This window comes from Hylaeus anthracinus, unplaced genomic scaffold (genome assembly GCF_026225885.1).
Source record: "Hylaeus anthracinus isolate JK02 unplaced genomic scaffold, UHH_iyHylAnth1.0_haploid 11989, whole genome shotgun sequence".
Classification (NCBI taxonomy): domain Eukaryota; kingdom Metazoa; phylum Arthropoda; class Insecta; order Hymenoptera; family Colletidae; genus Hylaeus; species Hylaeus anthracinus.
In genome coordinates this window covers 952,662-972,516 of record NW_026534337.1, presented here as the reverse complement: position 1 = coordinate 972,516, position 19,855 = coordinate 952,662, and the positions used below count along the sequence as shown (strand labels likewise).

General features: G+C 35.3%; 2 protein-coding genes, 1 long non-coding RNA gene and 1 other non-coding gene across 8 annotated transcripts in view; 2 read left to right on the top strand and 2 right to left on the bottom strand.

Moving 5' to 3' along the window:
* Nucleotides 1-4,639, top strand: part of LOC128887698 (uncharacterized) — a 65,544-nt gene extending 60,905 nt beyond the window's left edge. Inside the window, exons 6-7 of the mRNA XM_054143897.1 lie at nucleotides 410-3,097; nucleotides 3,516-4,639. Coding sequence (XP_053999872.1) covers nucleotides 410-3,097; nucleotides 3,516-3,779 — 2,952 coding nt within the window. The 3' untranslated portion in view covers nucleotides 3,780-4,639. The remainder of the gene's footprint in view (nucleotides 1-409; nucleotides 3,098-3,515) is intronic.
* LOC128888053 (serine-threonine kinase receptor-associated protein) lies at nucleotides 4,451-10,475 on the bottom strand. 2 transcript variants are annotated; one of them, XM_054144671.1, is made up of 6 exons: nucleotides 10,359-10,475; nucleotides 10,158-10,288; nucleotides 5,980-6,278; nucleotides 5,687-5,916; nucleotides 5,217-5,353; nucleotides 4,451-5,125 (listed from the first exon to the last, which is right to left on the bottom strand). In XM_054144671.1, the coding sequence occupies exons 2-6, from the start codon at nucleotides 10,270-10,272 to the stop codon at nucleotides 4,914-4,916; spliced, it is 993 nt and encodes a 330-aa protein (XP_054000646.1). In that variant the 5' UTR covers nucleotides 10,273-10,288; nucleotides 10,359-10,475; the 3' UTR covers nucleotides 4,451-4,913. The 2 variants fall into 2 exon arrangements, with proteins under 2 accessions (XP_054000646.1, XP_054000647.1); XM_054144672.1 differs by lacking the exon at nucleotides 10,359-10,475 and adding an exon at nucleotides 9,996-10,045 and having other exon boundaries at nucleotides 10,158-10,238.
* A 1,224-nt stretch (nucleotides 10,476-11,699) lies between these two features.
* Nucleotides 11,700-11,772, top strand: Trnaf-gaa (transfer RNA phenylalanine (anticodon GAA)). Its single transcript has one exon. It is a non-coding gene; the product is annotated as a tRNA-Phe (tRNA).
* A 6,312-nt stretch (nucleotides 11,773-18,084) lies between these two features.
* LOC128888121 (uncharacterized) overlaps nucleotides 18,085-19,855 on the bottom strand; it is a 7,787-nt gene continuing 6,016 nt past the window's right edge. For 2 of the 4 annotated variants that reach the window (XR_008460170.1, XR_008460171.1), the window contains 2 exons: nucleotides 19,476-19,694; nucleotides 18,085-19,370 (listed from right to left, as the gene is read on the bottom strand). This is a non-coding gene — a long non-coding RNA (uncharacterized LOC128888121). Of the gene's footprint in view, nucleotides 19,371-19,475; nucleotides 19,825-19,855 lie in introns of those variants that run through there. The other 2 variants (XR_008460172.1, XR_008460169.1) reach the window with 2 other exon arrangements.

The following is a 19,855-nucleotide window of genomic DNA, read 5'->3' as shown; positions in this document are numbered from 1 at the left end:
AAGGAAATTACTCAATTCGATATATATTTTTTTTATACTATAATTTAGTAAAATAAAATATTCCGAACTATGGTACAAATATTTTCAGTGTTTTTCAAATAAAATATTATTTGAAATATTATCTTAATATTTCTTATGACAAATAAAATATTTTATTTAAAAAAATACTTGCATGATCCGAAATAAAGTATTTATTTACTATTTACTATTTAAAATACGTATTTTACCCAGCTCTGATGATAATACAGTATTATGTCGAATTTTTGTTAAATTGCTTACAAACTTCTAAATAATATTTAGAACTCGACTAAATTCCCCTAATGATAATTCTACCAATTCCTCTTGTCCGAAATGAACAGTTTTATTACAAATTTACATAATTAAAACAAGTTTGTTTTTAAATTCCCAGGTTCAGGACTTCAAAGATTTGGGAAGCTTCATGCGGCCGGTGCACGCGAAGCTGCTAGAATCAATTTACTCTCGGGTGGAAGACATAGACCTCCTTCTGGGTGGAATTTTAGAAATTCCTACGAAGGGCGCAGCAGTGGGCCCGACGTTCGAATGCCTCCTGAAGAAACAGTTAATCAAAACTAGAAATTCCGATCGATTTTGGTACGAGAACGACATTCCCCCTTCGGGATTGAGCTCAGCCCAACTTGCCGAGATAAAGAAAGTTTCGTTGGCTGGTATCCTCTGCACGAACACGAACATTCGTAGGATTCAACCTAAAGCGTTCATCCAACTCGATCCGTACTTGAACGCCAGGATCAGCTGCGACCAGCATAGCGTGCTAGACATAACTCCGTGGCAAGAGGAGCCTCTGCCGGAACCAGTTAAAGAAAAAGTCATCGGAGTGCCCGTGATTCCAGAATTCGTACCTGAACTCAATCCTAGCCTCTTGGCAGCGGCAGTGAAGAAAGCGGAAGCTGATCTGATCGAAAGGAAACAACTGGAATACAACTCATGGTTGGAGCAAAGAATAGCAGACCCGAAATCGCCAGCTGGCACAGCAGCTAGTTTTTCCAAAGCCAACAGAGACGCCCTGTTGTTAGCAAACTCGTCGATCATGTACGAGCTGGCTACCAATGAGATTTTGAACGGCGTGCACGGTCTGAAACGTAGGAAACGACAGGCTTTTGACACCACGGACAACATTCTTGGTTTCCCCAACAATGACTTCTCCGATTTACTGCAAAACGTTGACATATCCGGATTCCTGACCCACAACAAGCCGACGAACCACGAGGAAGTCGAGTGCCCATCAGACGACAGCACCTGCGACCCAACCACACCTTATAGAACCCTTTCCGGTCACTGTAACAACCTCCGCAACCCCAGCCTCGGGAAATCATTGACGACCTTCGCCAGATTGCTACCTCCCGTCTACGAGGACGGAGTGTCGAAACCAAGGGTGACATCGGTTACGGGAATACCTTTACCCAACCCAAGAGTAGTGTCCACCGTGATTCATCCTGACATCTCTCATCTTCACAATCGGTATTCGCTGATGGTTATGCAGTTCGCTCAGTTTTTGGATCACGATCTCACAATGACACCAATCCACAAAGGGTTCGCCGAGTCTATACCGAGTTGTCGTTCCTGCGACTCGCCTCGCACGGTACACGCTGAGTGCAATCCTTTCCCAGTGCCTCCCGGCGACCATTACTATCCAACGGTGAACGTTTCCTCTGGCGCGCGAATGTGCTTCCCGTCCATGAGATCGCTGCCAGGACAACAGCGTCTGGGGCCACGCGAACAGATCAACCAGAACACTGGTTTTCTGGACGCTTCTGTGATCTACGGAGAGAACACTTGTATCTGCAACGTTCTGCGTGGCTTTAATGGTCGCATGAACGTCACGCAAAGTCCCCACCGCGGGTCGAAGGACCTTCTGCCTCAGTCGGCGACTCACCCCGAGTGCAAAGCAAAGTCTGGATATTGTTTCATCGGAGGTGACGGACGTGCGTCCGAGCAGCCAGCCTTAACAGTCATGCATACTTTCTGGATACGCGAGCACAACCGAATCGTGGAAGGTATGAGACAGGTGAATCCTCACTGGGACGGTGAGAAGCTGTTTCAGCAAACCCGTCGTATCGTCAGTGCGCTGATGCAACACATCACGTACAACGAATTTCTACCGAGAATCCTCGGCTGGAACGCCGTCACTCTGTACGGATTGAAGCTCCTACCTCAGGGCTATTACAAGGAGTACTCGCCTACTTGCAATCCGAGTGTCCTCACCGAATTCGCCACAGCAGCTTACCGAATCGGGCACTCGCTCCTGAGACCTCATCTACCAAGAATGGATCGCAACTACCAGAACATCGAACCGTCCATTTTACTGCGCGACGGTTTCTTCGATCCTGACGCGCTCTACCAGCAAAACATGTTAGACGAGATGATTCGAGGATTGGTGGCCACCCCTATGGAGTCTCTGGATCAATTTATAACCGGAGAAGTGACCAATCATCTATTCGAAATTCGTGGTATTCCGTATTCAGGAATAGATTTGATAGCCCTGAACGTGCATCGCGCCAGGGATCACGGGATACCGTCCTACAATAACTACAGAGCTCTGTGCAATCTGAAGAGGGCTACCACGTTCGAAGACTTGTCGAGAGAAATGGCGCCAGAGGTCATAGCTCGTATGAAACGTATCTACGCCTCTGTAGACGACATAGATTTATTCCCCGGCGGATTGAGCGAAAGGCCGCTTCAAGGAGGACTCGTCGGACCGACTTTTGCTTGCATAATAGCTATACAATTCCGGCAGGCGAGGAAATGTGATCGTTTCTGGTACGAAACGGACGATCCGAATATCCGATTCACCGAACATCAATTGGGGGAGATTCGCAAGGTCACGTTGTCCAAAGTTATGTGCGATAACATGGACGAGCATAACGACATGCAAAGAGCAGCGTTTGACCTGCCCAGTAATTTCTTAAACCCACGCGTTCCATGCAGTTCCATGCCGCAGCTAGATCTGTCCGCCTGGAGAGAAACGAGACACGGCTGCCAAATCGGTGGAAGAAACGTTGCCTTGGGAGAGTCTGGGTTTCCCACACCTTGCACTAGCTGCGTTTGCACAGCCGAAGGCGTAAGTATCTATTAGATTTCCAACGTTACTCGTACTACAATGTTTCGCACATGATAATTCTGGTTTTCAACCGAGAAAATATGTTACATCTGTGGCAACTAGCAACTTTATTAGTGATCATACAGAATAAGTTTTATTTGCATAAGATTGTATTAGACAAATAAGTGTACAAACACACTTTATATGAAATGGCATAATTTTGAAAGATAAACAAGCAAGTCCAAGACTGTAACCTACAAGATTTCATTTATTTACATGAACATTGAATAAAAAGATAATCGCTGTCACGTATACACGACACGTAGTAAGAAACGTGTTACATATAATTTGTTGAAGCATTATATTATATAATTATATTATATAATAATAATTATTATTATATTATATATAATAATTATATAATTAATTTTCATTTCAGACTCAATGCGCATCTTTGAGAATCACGGACTGCAATCAACTTCTACGCGAAGCTTCTCGAGAAGCGATCTTACGAGACGATGTATGCACCGCACAGTGTGGTTTCGTTTTAGCGGCCACAGAAACTACCTCGAGGTTTCAGCAGTTCACAACACCAACCAGTTTCCCTGGTTTTGCGCCGCACAGGAATAGTCTACGAAGTGCACCAACACCGGTCTCCTTCAACGGTTTTAAATTACCTGACCTCTCGCAGTTCATAGGCTGAACGAGGAAAACATCGGCAAAGACTTTTCATACAATTCGTTGCTTATTAACTATCACATGCAAGAGACACGCTGTCTTCCTTCAAGAGACTGTACAACGGCAGTGACGTTCAGGAACGGTTAACAAGCAGTGCTCATCGTTGATAATCGTATCGACGATTCAGTGACACGTTGCGTGTGCGTGTATACTTTTTAATGTCATCCCTCGGAGAGAAGTCGAGAGTATTCGGAAATGTAAAGCTACACGAATGCCCCATAAAGAATGTATCGAGATGTGCGCGTATTGTATTTAATCCTAACCGGAATTGATTTGAAGGGAATACCGTTTTTTTTTGTTTTGTAACAATTACCTCTCAGTTTTTTTATTTGTTATGTTTACTAGTATTATTGTATAGATTGTAAGAAATATGTAATTTACGAGAGAAGGCGTACTCTTGATACCATAAAGTGGTCAGTACACAATCCGTATAAATAGAAAGCTGTCATTGCCAGTTTGAAGGAAAAATTGTACAGTGATCTCGTAGAACATAATTGCGACGTGAAGGCAAAGAGGACTCCAATAAATTGTCATGACACTTGTTGACGTTGTGACATTGTTAGAAAGAGGGGTTACATGTGAATATTGTACTGGGCGGATGAGTGATATGTGTTTTAAGGAACTGCTCTATCACTGTACTAGGTGAATCGTTTTTATATTTGTACAGTAATTATTACGCAAAATAACAAATGCGAACACAAAATTTCATTTTGAATTGTCTTTCTTTCTGTCATTACATCCTCTATCTAATTTTGTAGTATAATAATGGCATGTATAACGTTAATAAATGTTAATGTTTCTTTTTTTTTTCTTCTTTATAATAAATATTGAATGGCGTTCCACACTTCCATGACCTATCAGACTACCGTGAAGTTTGGTCCGCATTTTAGTCTTCTTCGGAGTATCACGTTTCAATAGGCTGAATTGGATTGGAACTTGCTTAAGAGAGATCCAATATTTACAAAACGTTTCGGCAGCTACCAGCTAGTAAAATAAAATTTCAACTCTAGTCCTTTGCTGTCTTACCATCACTTTTGCTCATAAAGTGTCTATTCTCCAATGTCAAAATACTTTACACTATCCATGAATTGTTCAATTTTTAACTCGCAGGAACTTCTTGTTTATTATTAATCACTGCAGCATTTTCTTGTACCATAGATGATTGCTCTATACATCGCCAGAGACCATAAGTTTTACCAACTGTCGTTTGCCATAATCTCAAAGTACCGTCTTCCGAGCCACTTGCATATAATTCACTGTCTGGTGAAAAACGTACACAATGTATAGGTCCAAAGTGTCCTTTGAAAGACTCTGAAATTAATTTTAAACGTTTACAGATCCACTAAAATGCAGGAAAATATAATGTTTTGGAATATTAATTTTATGAAAACAGCGAACTTACCAATTTCTGTACCTGTACTATAATCGAATTTGTACATTTTTAAATCTTCTCCTCCACATACAAAAATACTGCAATCTGGATGCAAACTAGCACTGTTCATTTGTGTTGGCACAACATATTCACGTATTTTCGTTAAGCTACAAAAACAATAAGTTACTTTACACGTATAGTACGCTACCTTTTTAAACTAAAATCTTTAAATCTTCAAATTATCTAGAAGCTTCAATTATGTGGAACTCATTAAAATGTAAAGTGTTACCCCAGGAAGTACTTCTCGACGAGACAAGGTTAACTTAAAGGCTATGTAACAAATTTACGAATACATGATCAGGATTTTAAACCGCTCATCCTACAGACGCATATAAAGTACATTCTATTTATTCGATTACCTTGAAACTCGTTTCATTATCTTCGGTTTTTATAGATATTGTTTACTGATCTTAAATTCATAAAAATAAAAGTAAACATACTCTTTACTATTCCAGAAGGTCACTATATTGGAATGAGTAGTTGTGATGATAGTTCCATCCTTCGACAACTCCATTGAATTTGGAATAGATGAAAAGTCTAGCCTCTTTATTTCTTGACTGCTATTTCTATCCCAGACTCTCAATGTTTTGTCATCGGCACAAGTAATTAATTGAGTGTTATTATTGAAAAAGGTAACATGCCTTATACCATGTTTGTGACCTGAGAAAACCTGTCAATATAATTTGTTAGATAAAGTATTATTGTTTCGTTAAATAGAAACACAAATGTATACCTGAGGTGCTGCATCTGGCTTGTTAAGATCATAAATCCGTACAAGTTTTTCGTTGGATCCGGTACACAAATAATTGGAATCGGTACTAAAGTTAACGGACTTGACTATATGCTTATGTTGAAAGGAATAAATTTCTTCTCCTTTAATTGCATCCCAGACTTTAGCATTAAAATCAGCAGCGCCCGAAGCAGCTCTTGTAGCATCAGGATTCAGTGCAACACCCCACACTGCTCCTTTATGTCCTTCAAATGTTCCAATCCAATCTCCAGTGTCTCCTTGTCGTAACATAGGTTTGCCATCTAAACACGTCGTACATTTACTATTAATTTATAAAACTTTTAAAGTTTCATGAAACAGTGGACGAATTCAAAATTTTTATGAAATTTTATAAGGTGAATTTAATGATTTTAAAACTTACATTTATTATAGACAATTAAATGTCAACCTCAAACCTCAAATTTAAGTCAATTATATCACCACAAATAATCATGATATTTGAACTCAATTAATGATTGCTTTAAAAAGAAAAAACCTACATTCCAGTTCATAATCATGTTTCTTTTCTACAACCTTTGTTACGGGTAAATAATTTTTATGTACATTTGTTGATAATTACTGCAGTTTTTTTTCGTTACTATCTTTGTTTATAAATATGTGCATAACATGCATATTTATTAAAAAATATATTACAAGACTGTTAATGCAATTAAAATTTTACTATCACTGCAATATATATAAGATAATTTATATTATGAAACTGACAGCAAAATAAATATTTTATATAATGTGCACATCAACTAAATGATATATGATTACAATTACATTTCTTGTTTTACATTATCAGGTAGACATTTAGTAATTATATTAGTAATAGTAATAGTAATTATATTAATATTAGTACTGATCTCGATAATTCCAATGACTTTGAATATATCAAAGAGTTATCGAACAAAAGGTATTTGCTCTTTCTTAGTTTTCAGTATATAACGATTAGAAAATGGAACCAGATCAATTTAGAACATTACTTAATTACAAACGTTTGTAAAAGTTTAAAAAGAAAAATAATGATCCAAGTTCCATATAAATGACAATTACAATAACTTTTCTTTTTGAGCTTCTTACTAAAAACATCTTTAGCAACAGACAACCTAATGATTGTGCAAATTGCAACATAATGCCTATGAAGACATAAATTTATAATTCTGAGTTGTAATATCTACATCTTGAAAGCTAAAGGCAAATGACAATTATTGTTTGTTCCGGAATATTTAATGATCTTTTATTGCCAAGAGACTTCAAGGACTTTGAAATCATCGAGTTTGTAGACCAAACATGGACAAGCGAATGCTTGCAGTAATTTACGTTGTTAAAAGTTGGTATTTAGTGTCATAAAATAGTGGAAATCCCATGTGCCATTGCCACAAAACTATGAAGCACATGATACCAAACAGTTACCCACATCTGTTGTAAATATTCAATATCACATTTTATTTGATAGAAAACTGCATTTCTAGAAAATAGTAAATGAGATTAAATTCCTCCCTTTCTAGGAGACAGTCATTAGCTTCGTCAACAACTAAAATATCTGCCTAAAGAAAAATGATTTTCAGTACATGGCCGAATTAATGACTTCTCCTAGAAGGGCAAAAACTTAATGTTGTTAATTGTTCATATGCTCTTCTATCATAATACTTTAAATATATTATCATATTTTTTTATTAGAACTATTTAATAATTGCTAATGACAAACCTTAAAAAAAAAATTGATGATTAATGACCTCTCATTGTAAATAACCATAATTACTACTTGTACATGATTATTTTTGTAATATGCTACCAAAAATTATATTCAGAAAATAATACCAATAGATATATGTATGTTAATATATGTGTATAAAAAGTTTTTTTCTTTCCTTTATCGTTTCTTTGAAGTAACAAAATAAAAAATCAGATTTAGAAAGAATATAGTTGCTCACAATTTTTGAATCATGTTGCTAACTAAAAGTATTAGTCAGAGTTTGAGCACAAAATATTTATTAAATAAAATTTTATATTCAAATTACTGATTTTGTTAAGACACTAATTATTGATTTGGTTCATGATTATTTAATGCAAACATATGTGCAATGTGCATGGCTATCTACTTTAATTTATAACATAATTTGATTCTTGGAATGATAGTTGTACTGGTCACTCGTTCAAAATTTTATATCAACTTTGACAAAAATTATGTTCGATGAATAATTTTAATTTTTCGAATACCTATTATATTTCACGAGCATAGAAAAATATTATTATCCTCTTCCTCATCATCGTTTACTTTTAATGAGTATTTTCTATATCTACTCTGTTGGTATGATTTAGTGATGGTAATTCTATACACTCTGGGACAAAAAGATGCACACCTTATATTTTCCCATATTTTGTGTTAAAAGCTGATTAAGATACATATTTTCTTTTACTGATAACTCAGAGCATGTCTGTGTATACAATTTATGAAATATCGTCCACAACATATACTTAGATAGGATTCTAACACAAAAAATGTAAATATTATTGTTCGCAACCAGGACAAAATGATAGCACATGTAGTAAATCTATGGTTTCTAGTTACACTGAAGGTCGCAAATTGCGAACATCAACCCCAGAACATATTTAATAAAGTCCGTGACATTATTTCGTGTTGTATATTTGTTCAAAAAAGGCGAAATATTATGCAAAAGTGCATCGCGGAAAGAGATTAAACGCGTGTGAAATTGACACTATAATAAAATTGAAAGAAGAACAATATTCAGTGACAAAAAAAAAATTATGAACAGAAGTCGAAAAGTAATAATGAACTGCTTGAAAAATCTGGAAAATTATGGTAAAAAAAGAATTCTGGACGTTTTCGAAGTCTAAATGGCTGGGAACGACGTGCAATACTAAGAACAGCATCAAATTCTAAGATGACTTCAAGGCAAATAGCTCAAAGTGTTGGTGTAGACACTAATATAGAGAATATGAGATGTGTTTTACAAAACTGCAAATACATAACATGAAGAAATTTAAAGAAAAAGCCTTGGTTAACTGTGCAACATAAGATGAATCGATTACACTTTGCGCAAAAGAATATTCATATGCGAAAGAAATAGCGAAGAATAATATTTACGGATGAAAAGAGGAACAGTTTTCGAGTCGTCGGCAAAGGGGAGATGGTGGTGTGATCAAATTTATAGCAGGAAAAATGAATATCAAAATATACTTGGAAATGATTAAGGAACAAATAAACACGTATGCAACCAGAATTGCTGGAGAGAAGTTTATTTTTCAATAGGATAATGCCAGAGTACACACTGCAAAAGTAGTAAAAGAACACTTTTCTTGAGAAAAAATTTGTGTTTTGGATTGGCCAGCAAGGTCACCCGACCTTAACATTATTGAAAATTGTTGGAGAAATCTTGCCCGAGCTGTATGTGGAAATGGCAGACAATTTGGAAATATTGCAAAATTAAAAAAATGTATTCAAGATGAGTAAGACCAATTAAAGCAGAAAACTATTAAAAAACTCTATAAATCTTTGCCAAAGAGAATGATGGCTGTTAGTAAATGTAAAGGAGAAGGCATAAGATATTAAGCATTAAATATCATTCGTTGATTTATTGTTATACACAATTTTAAGTTAAATGTGCTATCATTTTGTCCCACTATATTTCCTTAAAAGTTATATTTTTTTTTTAATAAAATTGTATAGACTGCCGAAATTCAATCCAATTTTATTTGTATATGTTTATAGAGGTATTTTGCAAGAATGTATAAAAACAAAATATTGGTTATAGTATTAAATAAATAAAAATTATGTTAATTTTGAAGTGTGGTATCTTTTTGTCCCGGAGTGTACATACACGTACGACGAATAAATGTAAACTAATTTAATGTATTTCAAACGTATTAGAAAAATAGCCCCTTCGAGCACGAGAGCATATGCTACGATAACAAAAGAATTATACGAGAAATCCGTGACATCGCGAACATACCGTCTAACCTCGAAACCCATAACTCGCGAAACCTTGGATGTACGAAGGAACTGGGCCAAGGAGATCAAGAACCGAACATGTTGATCATGAAACGAGAAAAAATGACCAACACGAGGTAACAGTAAGTTTTCTCATAGCTTAGGAAAATAAAAAACGAATTACCTTTGCATGCCGATATCAAGTAATATCCAGTGTCCGTGACATCGGAAAATGCAAGATGCACTACGGGTCTAGTGTGTCCACTACACGTCAGCGGTGTCTGCCTCAAATTCGCCATAATGTCCGATTGCAGCCTTAAAAGATTGAATTTTCTCCCTTATTTCGATGCGCCTACGCACGGTAGGGCGCGACGAAAAAATATACCCTTCAATTTTCTTTATCACCCCTCGCAAATGGTAATTACGTTCTTAACCAGTCGTACGTCTTCCTTCGACGAACCGTCACCATCTACGTACAACGCAACACTGAACATCGTGAACGTAGCGAGCGGACTAGACTGTAGGCCAAGTTCGGACAGGAAGAACATCATGGCGGCCTCGAGAACTTTTCAACTTGCTTCAACCAGTTTCGAGGACAAAACGTGAGAATGTCGTTTATTCCTGTTTTTCCTTTAACAGATAACCAGAAAATTGTTCTTCAGTGTAATACGGTACACAGAAGATAATATTTGAACAAAATCTAACAATTAAAAAAGTATTAACGTCGCCGGAAAATACTAGAATTAGTATTATATAAGTTATTACTTTACTGAAATACATGTGTTAATTATTATAAAAGAACAACTTTACGATATTAGCTATTTACTTTTTTTTGCTCATGCCTTTACTATAGTAATAATAAATACAGTATACCTGTAGAAAAGCTGTCTAGATCGAACTTACCTGTACGTCCTTGACTCTCTCTTTTCTCATCTCTCTCAAATTCGTGGTTTGTTTTCGTAGTGTCTACATCTGTCTTCGTTCGACGCATGATTTCGCTTCTCGACCGTGAGTTTTAACCGATCTCTTTCCTTTCGGATAACCTTAAAGCCTGTTCTGGGAAATGTAAACTTGTGCATCGTGCAAAGACTAGCAAGCAACAGGATACGCGAAACAATGTGATAAAAGTATGTAAGTTGAATTAGAGAACGAAGAACCGAGCGCGATCAAAGTACAGACAAAATACGGCGAGTACGCACTTTAACAAATAAACACTTTAATAAATTTTTTGTTTTTATTGCTTTTGAAAATAATATGATGTGTTGTAAATATAATTAGTTAGTTATAATTTATTCTCTTTGCGGAGCATGTGTTGTAAATATATATTTCCAAAGTATTTCGTTCTAATTGATTAAAAGCTAATCGATATTTTCTGGGAACAGCTCGATAACATTTGTTTAGAAATTTATATTACTAAGTATTAATGATATAAGTATTTTAATGAAATATTAATAAATAAAAATCCATATACGTATACGGTAATTGTATATACAATCATCATATCAATATCATATGATACATAAAATAGTGATGATTTACAATTTCTAAGAAAAATTTACGATTTATATTTGTAATTGAAATAATAATAATAACAACAACAACAACAACAACAACAACAACGATATACAGATAATATACGTCGTAAATTTATACATAAAATGAAAAATATAAATGAGAAATAGGTCAGTATATGTAATATTGATATACACATCAGGTACTAGTACAAGCCGAAATAGCTCAGTTGGGAGAGCGTTAGACTGAAGATCTAGATGTCCCCGGTTCAATCCCGGGTTTCGGCAAGTTAATTTTTTTTATAAACTTTTAAGATTATCCTATGCCATTCGTAAATGTAATTTTATTATCCAAACAAGTGCATTTGTAAAATAATTACAACGTGTTACTACAGGTAAGTAATATATGTGTATATATTATATGAAATGCAGTTTTTTATTTACTTTAAAACAATTGTAATCACATTTATATTTCTATTAGTTACAAATTATGTTCTACGCTGCAATCATAATTTAAATATTTACTTTAGTATGAAACGGGTACTTTAGTACGAAATGGAATGTACTTTGTCAAAATCAGCAGAAACATTGTAGGATTGTTTGTTTTATAAAATGTAAATAATACTAAAAGAAAAAATAATAACACATTGATAATTTCATTATTCAGAGTATTATTTACATTTCGATAAACAGATAATGTTACGATATCTCCGTCAATAAAGTACTCTCCGTTGATAAAGTACTTTTCATTTTGTACTAAAATAGTAAATATTTAAATTACGATTGTAGTGTATATACAGACTATTTCACCTAATTTGATCACCTTAAATATATCACTAGACAAAATCTGTTAGCGATGCAATTTTTCACTCGAAAACGACGCAGTTTGAAATTACAATGCGTAATTAATTAATAAGACGTAGAAATTGACTATTGTTCAAGATAATATTTGTTTACACATTAATACCAATATTTATATTGGCTTTTGAATACAAAATAATTCTTCTAGCGCGACATGAAATACACTAGCGGACAAGCAAACCGGAACGATTTCTCAAATGCTCATAACTATGAGAGTTTTCAACCGATTTCGGTGAAACTTCGTGAGGAGTAATCTTCAAGTGTCTTCTGGGTGTGTGCAAAGTTGCATTGGCGAGGATTGATGTGAAGGGGTTAATTCATCCCCCTAAAGGGGAGGGTGTAAAAAAACGCCTCTTTGAAACAGGCCAGGGATGACGGAAGGGGTTGAAAAATTAAATAAAACCTTTGGGGCGACTCTCCTTGATGCCCTCTACAAAATGCACCCCCCTTAAAATCCCTCTCGGACAAACCCACCCCCCACAACCCTCCTCCCCCTCTAAAATCCACAATTTTTAGACGACGGTCTCGATTTTGGACTCAATGCATTCTCTGGACTCCCTTGATCCAGAAAGTGCCAGCACCCATACCGTGCACCCCATAGGCACCCTTTGGGGGGTGGAACAGCTCGCAAATTTTCAACCCCCTTCGTAACGAAGCACTTCCACACATCGGAGGGCAATGAAATTTACTATGTTTGTTCTCGATACGTTAAGGATGAATGCAGAGAAGGTCCCGTTTCGAAAACTGCCCCCGGAGCTGAAGGGAGGGGGGCAGAGGTAGGGGTGGTCCACCCCAAGTTTAAGGGTTGGAACGTTATTTCGTTGCGTGGAATTTGCGACAGAGTTTTGATTTCTTTTTTCCGCGTGAATGGCAATAAAATTCGAAAATGTCGATTTTTTTAAAAACTCGCTTCCAACTTCAGGCCCATCTGCAGACCAAGTAACCCTGAAAAATACCTATCAGGCACTTATCAGGCCCAAACTCGATTACGGGGCAATCATTTACGGATCTGCGAGTCATTCATGCCTTAAAATCCTCGACCCAGTACATAACGCAGCACTAAGGACAATCGTAGGAGCGTTCAGAACTAGTCCTATTCTAAGGTATCCTAAAAGAAATCAATGAGCCCCCACTTTATACCAGAAGACAAATTCTCAGCGCTGCACAAGCGATAAAAACCTCAACCATACCTAACAAACCTGCTTATCTGAATACGTTCTCAAAACGATGTAACGAAAAATACCTCCAGCTCTGTAACTACCCAAAACCATTCTACTGTAGAATATACAATATAGAGCAGGACCTTGACATCCAATTCTCCAACACAGACTGCAGAAGACTACCAAAAATTCCACCATGGACAATACCACCTATTGAGACGGATATAACCCTTAACGCTTATGCAAAATATGACACTCATCGTGACATTGTCATCTCCCTAACCAATGAACTTTTAAATAGATACATGGATTACACCCACATCTACACTGATGGTTCAAAAAATTTATCAAGTACAGGATATGCAGTTGTCACCCCCCAATCTGTAACAAGACACAACATCTGTGTTTACTGCAGAACTAATGGCCATTAAACACGCACTGGCTTTAGCCAAAGAAGAGAACTACTTAAATATAGCCATTCTGTCAGACTCTAAAAGTGCTATAGTATCAATCAATAATATAGCCTCCACAAACGAGACCATCCTACAAATATTAGAAATTCACACAGAACTCACAAATAACGGAAATAAAATTGTAATAATATGGATCCCTTCCCATATTGGAATCCCAGGAAATGAAAGGGCCGATCAAGCTACAAAAGAGGCTGCCGCCGACTTAGCCTCAAACACACTGACCCGCTTCCACCACGAGGACCTATTAAATTGTAGTAAAAGAAAACTATTAACAAAGTGGGAAAGGAAATGGTTCAACACTGCACCCACCTACATAAAAAACCTCATCGACAACTCATTTCAAACAAGAAGAGACCCCAAGATAAGATCAAGAGCAGAACAAGTAATAATATCGAGGCTCAGAATTGGACACACAAAAATCACCCATTCGTACCGATTGTCAAAGGAATCAGTACCCATCTGTAACACAGATAGGAAATCTATCTGTGAATATCTATCTATCTATCTATCGTAGAAAACATCAAATTTTCAGTAAAGTACTTTTAAAAATAGCTCTAATAGAGGAATTGAAGAAGATCCCACTTCGAATAACTAATAATTTAGTTAATTTAATCCTTAGAAGAGTTACAATAATTATAAAATCAAAAAGAAATCCCACAAAGGAAGTATTATACACTTGTAAATTAATGTAAATTTTTTTTCTTTTTTAATCAAGTTTTAAAAATTAAACAGTTGTGTGAATACTTATTGCTTCAACGTTTCTATCAATTAATTTTTTTTTCTTGCAAATTTCGTAAATTACAGAAATAGCTATTTTTTTGTAATGTATCTATTCTAGAGATTTCCGAGAATATGTAGAATGTCATTGTTTATCAAAAATAAGTTAATAAATTACAATTTTACGTGTACGAATACTTTCTACACCTACTGTATGCATAATTTGTACATGGTGGCAATGTACAAATTGAGGATATTATTTTTTAATGATGAATAAAAATGAATTTTTCAATTCAATAAAAGAGATGTTTTGCGTACATTAATAATATGTTTTTTCAACCATTTACTTTTAAATTACTGTCTCATTCGGTAAAATATAGAAAGTAAAAGTTTGCATAGCAATAGTCATTCCAAAAATGTTATTTTAGTTTATGTGTTATGCGAAAAACGTTTTGTATAGCACGATTTTCTATAATACGTATTTATACAATGTATAACGCGTAACAGCATTAAACGAAAGTCTACTGTACTCTACAGGGTGTCTACGTATAAGTTCGGACATACACAGGGTGTCAACTCTACAATAAATTTCCAACAAAAAATTACTCTTAGACAGTTTCTTTGTGTCGCCTTATTCTCGAGTATTTTCACTTTTAATTTTTCTTCTGTGTTTTCGACTTGACACTCTTTAAACGGCCATAACTCCACTAAATTCCAGTGCAAACTTAAAAATCAGTACACCTTTCGAAACAGCGTTAAGTTTTCCATCTCCCTGATGGGAAATCAAAATTTATTACGTAGGTTTAATAAGTGAAAAATTAGGTCAAACTTTACATTATGACAATTTTTAAAAATTTAACTTTTTCTCTATCCGTTTTTCGGTTTTAAATACATAGTTGTTTGGCGGGCACTCCTCGGGATAAAATTCCTTGAAGTCTCAGCTTTTGAATGATATTGTCAAGAAAAATTCTACGGTGGTATTTTAATAGTCTCTAAAAATGGAAATTCTATGGATACATATTATTCACCTCTCACTCAGGCTCTACACGCGGCTGGGAGAGGCTTAAGGTGTAACGTTCCACAATTTGCATATTTGGCCGTCACGCGTGCCTGTTGCGCCATAGCACCCTTATATTCGGTCGTTTCAAACAAGCGACCTGCATATATTCGTACATACATATGCACACAACGACCAAGCTCACACTAACGCATGTCCGTAGTCAAGTCGCTCGTCTCATCGATACAAACAAAGAATAGGGAGTGTCTCGGATGTCAGTATTTGGTGACACCAATTACTACGAGATGCTAAGAGAAGTCTCTTCCCGGGCTATTCGTGTATCTTTATGCAGGAAACAAGGAAAAGCACTTTTTAAATCCGTGAAAAAAATCGCAAAACGTCGGCTGCGGTTAGCGATGGCCATCGCACGCGGTGATTGGCTGATGGTCGCGTGTGCGCACAACCCCTTTCTCATGGGACGCTGAGAGGGTGTTCGGCACACCGTCCTCAGTCGGTTTAAGGCTCTCGTATAGGGGAAATGTTGTCCCAGCCATTGCCGGTGACGAAACGTCAAACGGAGTTCAGTCGAAATTTGAAGTGACCGGTTGATTTGCTGCACAGTGAGAATATTTATCGTTATGGGACGACGGTAAGACACCCGCGTCGCCATCTTTGACATACCGAACTTGTGATAGATCGCGTTAACGAGTAACTGCTCGCGAATGTTTACATGGTAAACATCGGTGCACGGACAAAAAGCAGAGACCTTCGAGAATCACGATTGTGCAAGTTCACACGTGCGTTTCTATACGATCGTAAATCGATTCGGTCGTTCATCTACTGGACTGTTTGCTGTTCGAACCCTCAGTGAAAAAATGAGAACTACATCGTTGCTCGCTCTCGTTGTCTGTCTGCAGTGTCATGTCACTGGTTCCAGTGCTGGTGAGTCCTATCAAATACATTTCTTCCATTTGCCCCTTTCAATCTCTGCGACCCTTGTCACCAACTGACGACAAACTGTGCGATGTTTAACCCTTCGCACTCAAAGACGAGCTATACTACTGCCCATATACTTAGATGCATGTTACTATAAATATCAAAATAAATATAATATTTCAATAAAATTACATTAATTTGCGTATGTTTAGTTAATCAACATTTAAAGTTTGAAAAAAGTAGTATAATCTAACAAATTGTTAAAATCTTGAATAAACCATAAATAAGGTATTAATCGCAGAAGTATTGCTACTCATTCAATGAATATTGAATATAATCAGTATTTGAATAATCAATACTTAGTTATGTTCCATTTACATTTAGTGACACTTAAAATTATCTAAAATATTATAAATCAATTGTTTGATGTATTTATAATTATATTATATTTTTGTCGTATCGGACTGTTGGTTTTTGTTTAAAATATGAAACAAGCGAAGCTTAATTAATACAATGTATAAATGGATAAGGACCCCATAATATTCGAAGGGGTAAGAATGCTTTTCACTTTTACATTAACCAAGGTAGTGTTATAATTTCTAGATCATATAAAAAGAACACACAAGACGTTTTTTAAAAGGATATAATGGTTTGGCAAGTTATCGGGTGGGATTATACTGTGATATTTGTATTTGTGTAAAAGGTAATAGGTATTCAAAAAATTATTCTTTTTAAAAAATTATTATTCAAAAAGTATTCTTAAAATATTTTTTTTTTATGGAAACAAATAAATTGTAAGATGATAATTTTGTCGTCTTAAGCGAGCTATCATTTATTTTACTTTTCGATTTGTTATTTTGGGATCATCTTCAGGATCTGTGAATATCACAATCAAATTTAATAAATTTATACATAACAAGACTTATTTTGAATAAATATGTAAAAAGTTATAATTATCTCGTCGACCTAAATTTCTAAAAAACGTAAATTAAATAAAAACTTGTCTGAAATCATAAAATTATCATCAATATAGGATTCTCAATGAATATTAGCAAATATTTAATTTTAAATAACTAAAACCTTCAATTAATATTGCATCATAAATTAAATTAGCTTACAGATTAAAAAAGATAATTTGTACATTGCAAATGCTTGTGCAATAAAGACATGAAAGAGATCAATAATTAAGCCTGTAACACAATCAGTAAATCCATAAACATAAGTATACAATTTTAATTGTATGAAAATCCTGTCCTACTTTGAACTTGAGGTAGCTATGTGAACTTGGAACCTGACTTTCAAAAAATTAACTTTTTTTTATGGAAAATGATAGTATTTCATTTGTAGTTGATTGTAATAACAATTGTTTCGTTCGTAGTTCGATCATTTATTAAATAAAAAAAATTGAAAAGATGACCAGCACTTGTGTTCGATTAAAAAACAAAATCCTAAAACCTCTTTTGGAAAATCGTTTATTTATAAAACATTACTTATAAAACATTCGAACATTAAAATATTAGAATGTCACAACTTTCCCCTTGGTCAAAACACATTTCACTTGCCTCGTCACTCATCACTACAGAAAACATCGTTACAACTATGCTATCAGATGATCAGACATAATATATCGAAATAATATCATGGCTTTTGTCGAGTTTCAAGTAGAACACCATACCAGATGGAATTTAATTGCATCAGTTCTATTCATTTCTGTCACTACCATTCTCTCCTAACATGTTCGCAATCACCCATTAAGTTGGAAACCGTCCGCCACAGACCACGCTACATTTGTAGTGATATTATTTATTTAGTTATATAATTACACGCGTATATTCAACTGTATACAAATTAAATGAATCAAAGAAACCAACTGAATATTCTGAATATGTCACACATAATGAAACACGTGGCGAGAATTTTTAACTGATCAAATTATAAAACTTATTTAAAGAAAGCGACTTGCAAAACTCTTTTATCTACTATTATTTATAATTGATGTTTCTTAAATTCCATTTTGCGGATAATGTGATACAAAACAGAAAATCGTGAAGACCTTAGTAACTTATTTGAGTAATTCATTAAAGTGTAATTGTAGAATAAGGACATTTAGTAAATGTCCTATACAGGAAAAAGTTGATGAAAATGATGCCTTAACAACATATGTCAAGGTCAAGTTCATTAGAGCGTATGTATGCGCAGATTCTAGTATAATACTTGTAATACATTTTTATTAACAACTTTTTAATAAAAAGCGAGCGACGACTAAAACTTCTTGGATGTTACTCAGGAGGGTACCCTTGACAACATATGTCAAGGTCATCGGAGATGCCTTATCTAATGTAAACATTTACCAAAGAGAATTATACAAGCATCATTAGGAAAAAGATTGGTTAGGATACATTAATTCTAGTCAATTTTATATTACCTTGAATATGGAAAGAAACAAAGTACATTGTAACACACCATTCATCACACCGAGGAAACAGCAAAGAAAATATGTGCTGCTTTTATGCGGAAGTGATATGCTAAGTTAAAAAAATGATAATCTCATTCGCGAATATCGAGTGTTCCAGCCTATGGAATCGATTGAAACTGTGTTAAACGATGCGATTTAGTGCAATTCTACGTGTTCAGTACGTTATCAAACGTTTTCCAATGGTTTCAGATCGCTGGAATACCGTTGGGCGTCGGTTTCATATAAACGCTAATATCTATTGTTCCAGCCTTTGGAATCGATCGAAACTGTGTGTTAAACAATGATATTTCGTAAAGAGTGATCGAATACAGATAATTCGCTTGTATTTCGTAAAGATTAATTGAACACAAATAATTCGCTTATACAATTACCCTTCTCGATTTTACGTTTTCTTATATCTCTTGTTTTCTTCTCGCCTCTGTTCACTTCGCTTCTTCCTTTGTTTCTCGATGTAACCAACTCGACTCCTTACAACGATCTATCGAGAGTATCGAGACGTTTCAATCCAATATCGATTGCCGACACGGCCAATCCTGACTGAAAGCCGTCCTCGGCGTTACAGTAATTTGTTTATTTAGTTGATTCATGGCCTGTAAGATATGAAGAAACATAAATAATTTAATAAATTTATTTATTTCTTTCCATTTGACAAATATAGCTATCGTTGTCGTTCTTAATGAATTTTTTATTTTATTTTTATTTTGTGTGTGTGTGTGTGTGTGTGTGTGTGTGTGTGTGTGTGTGTGTGTGT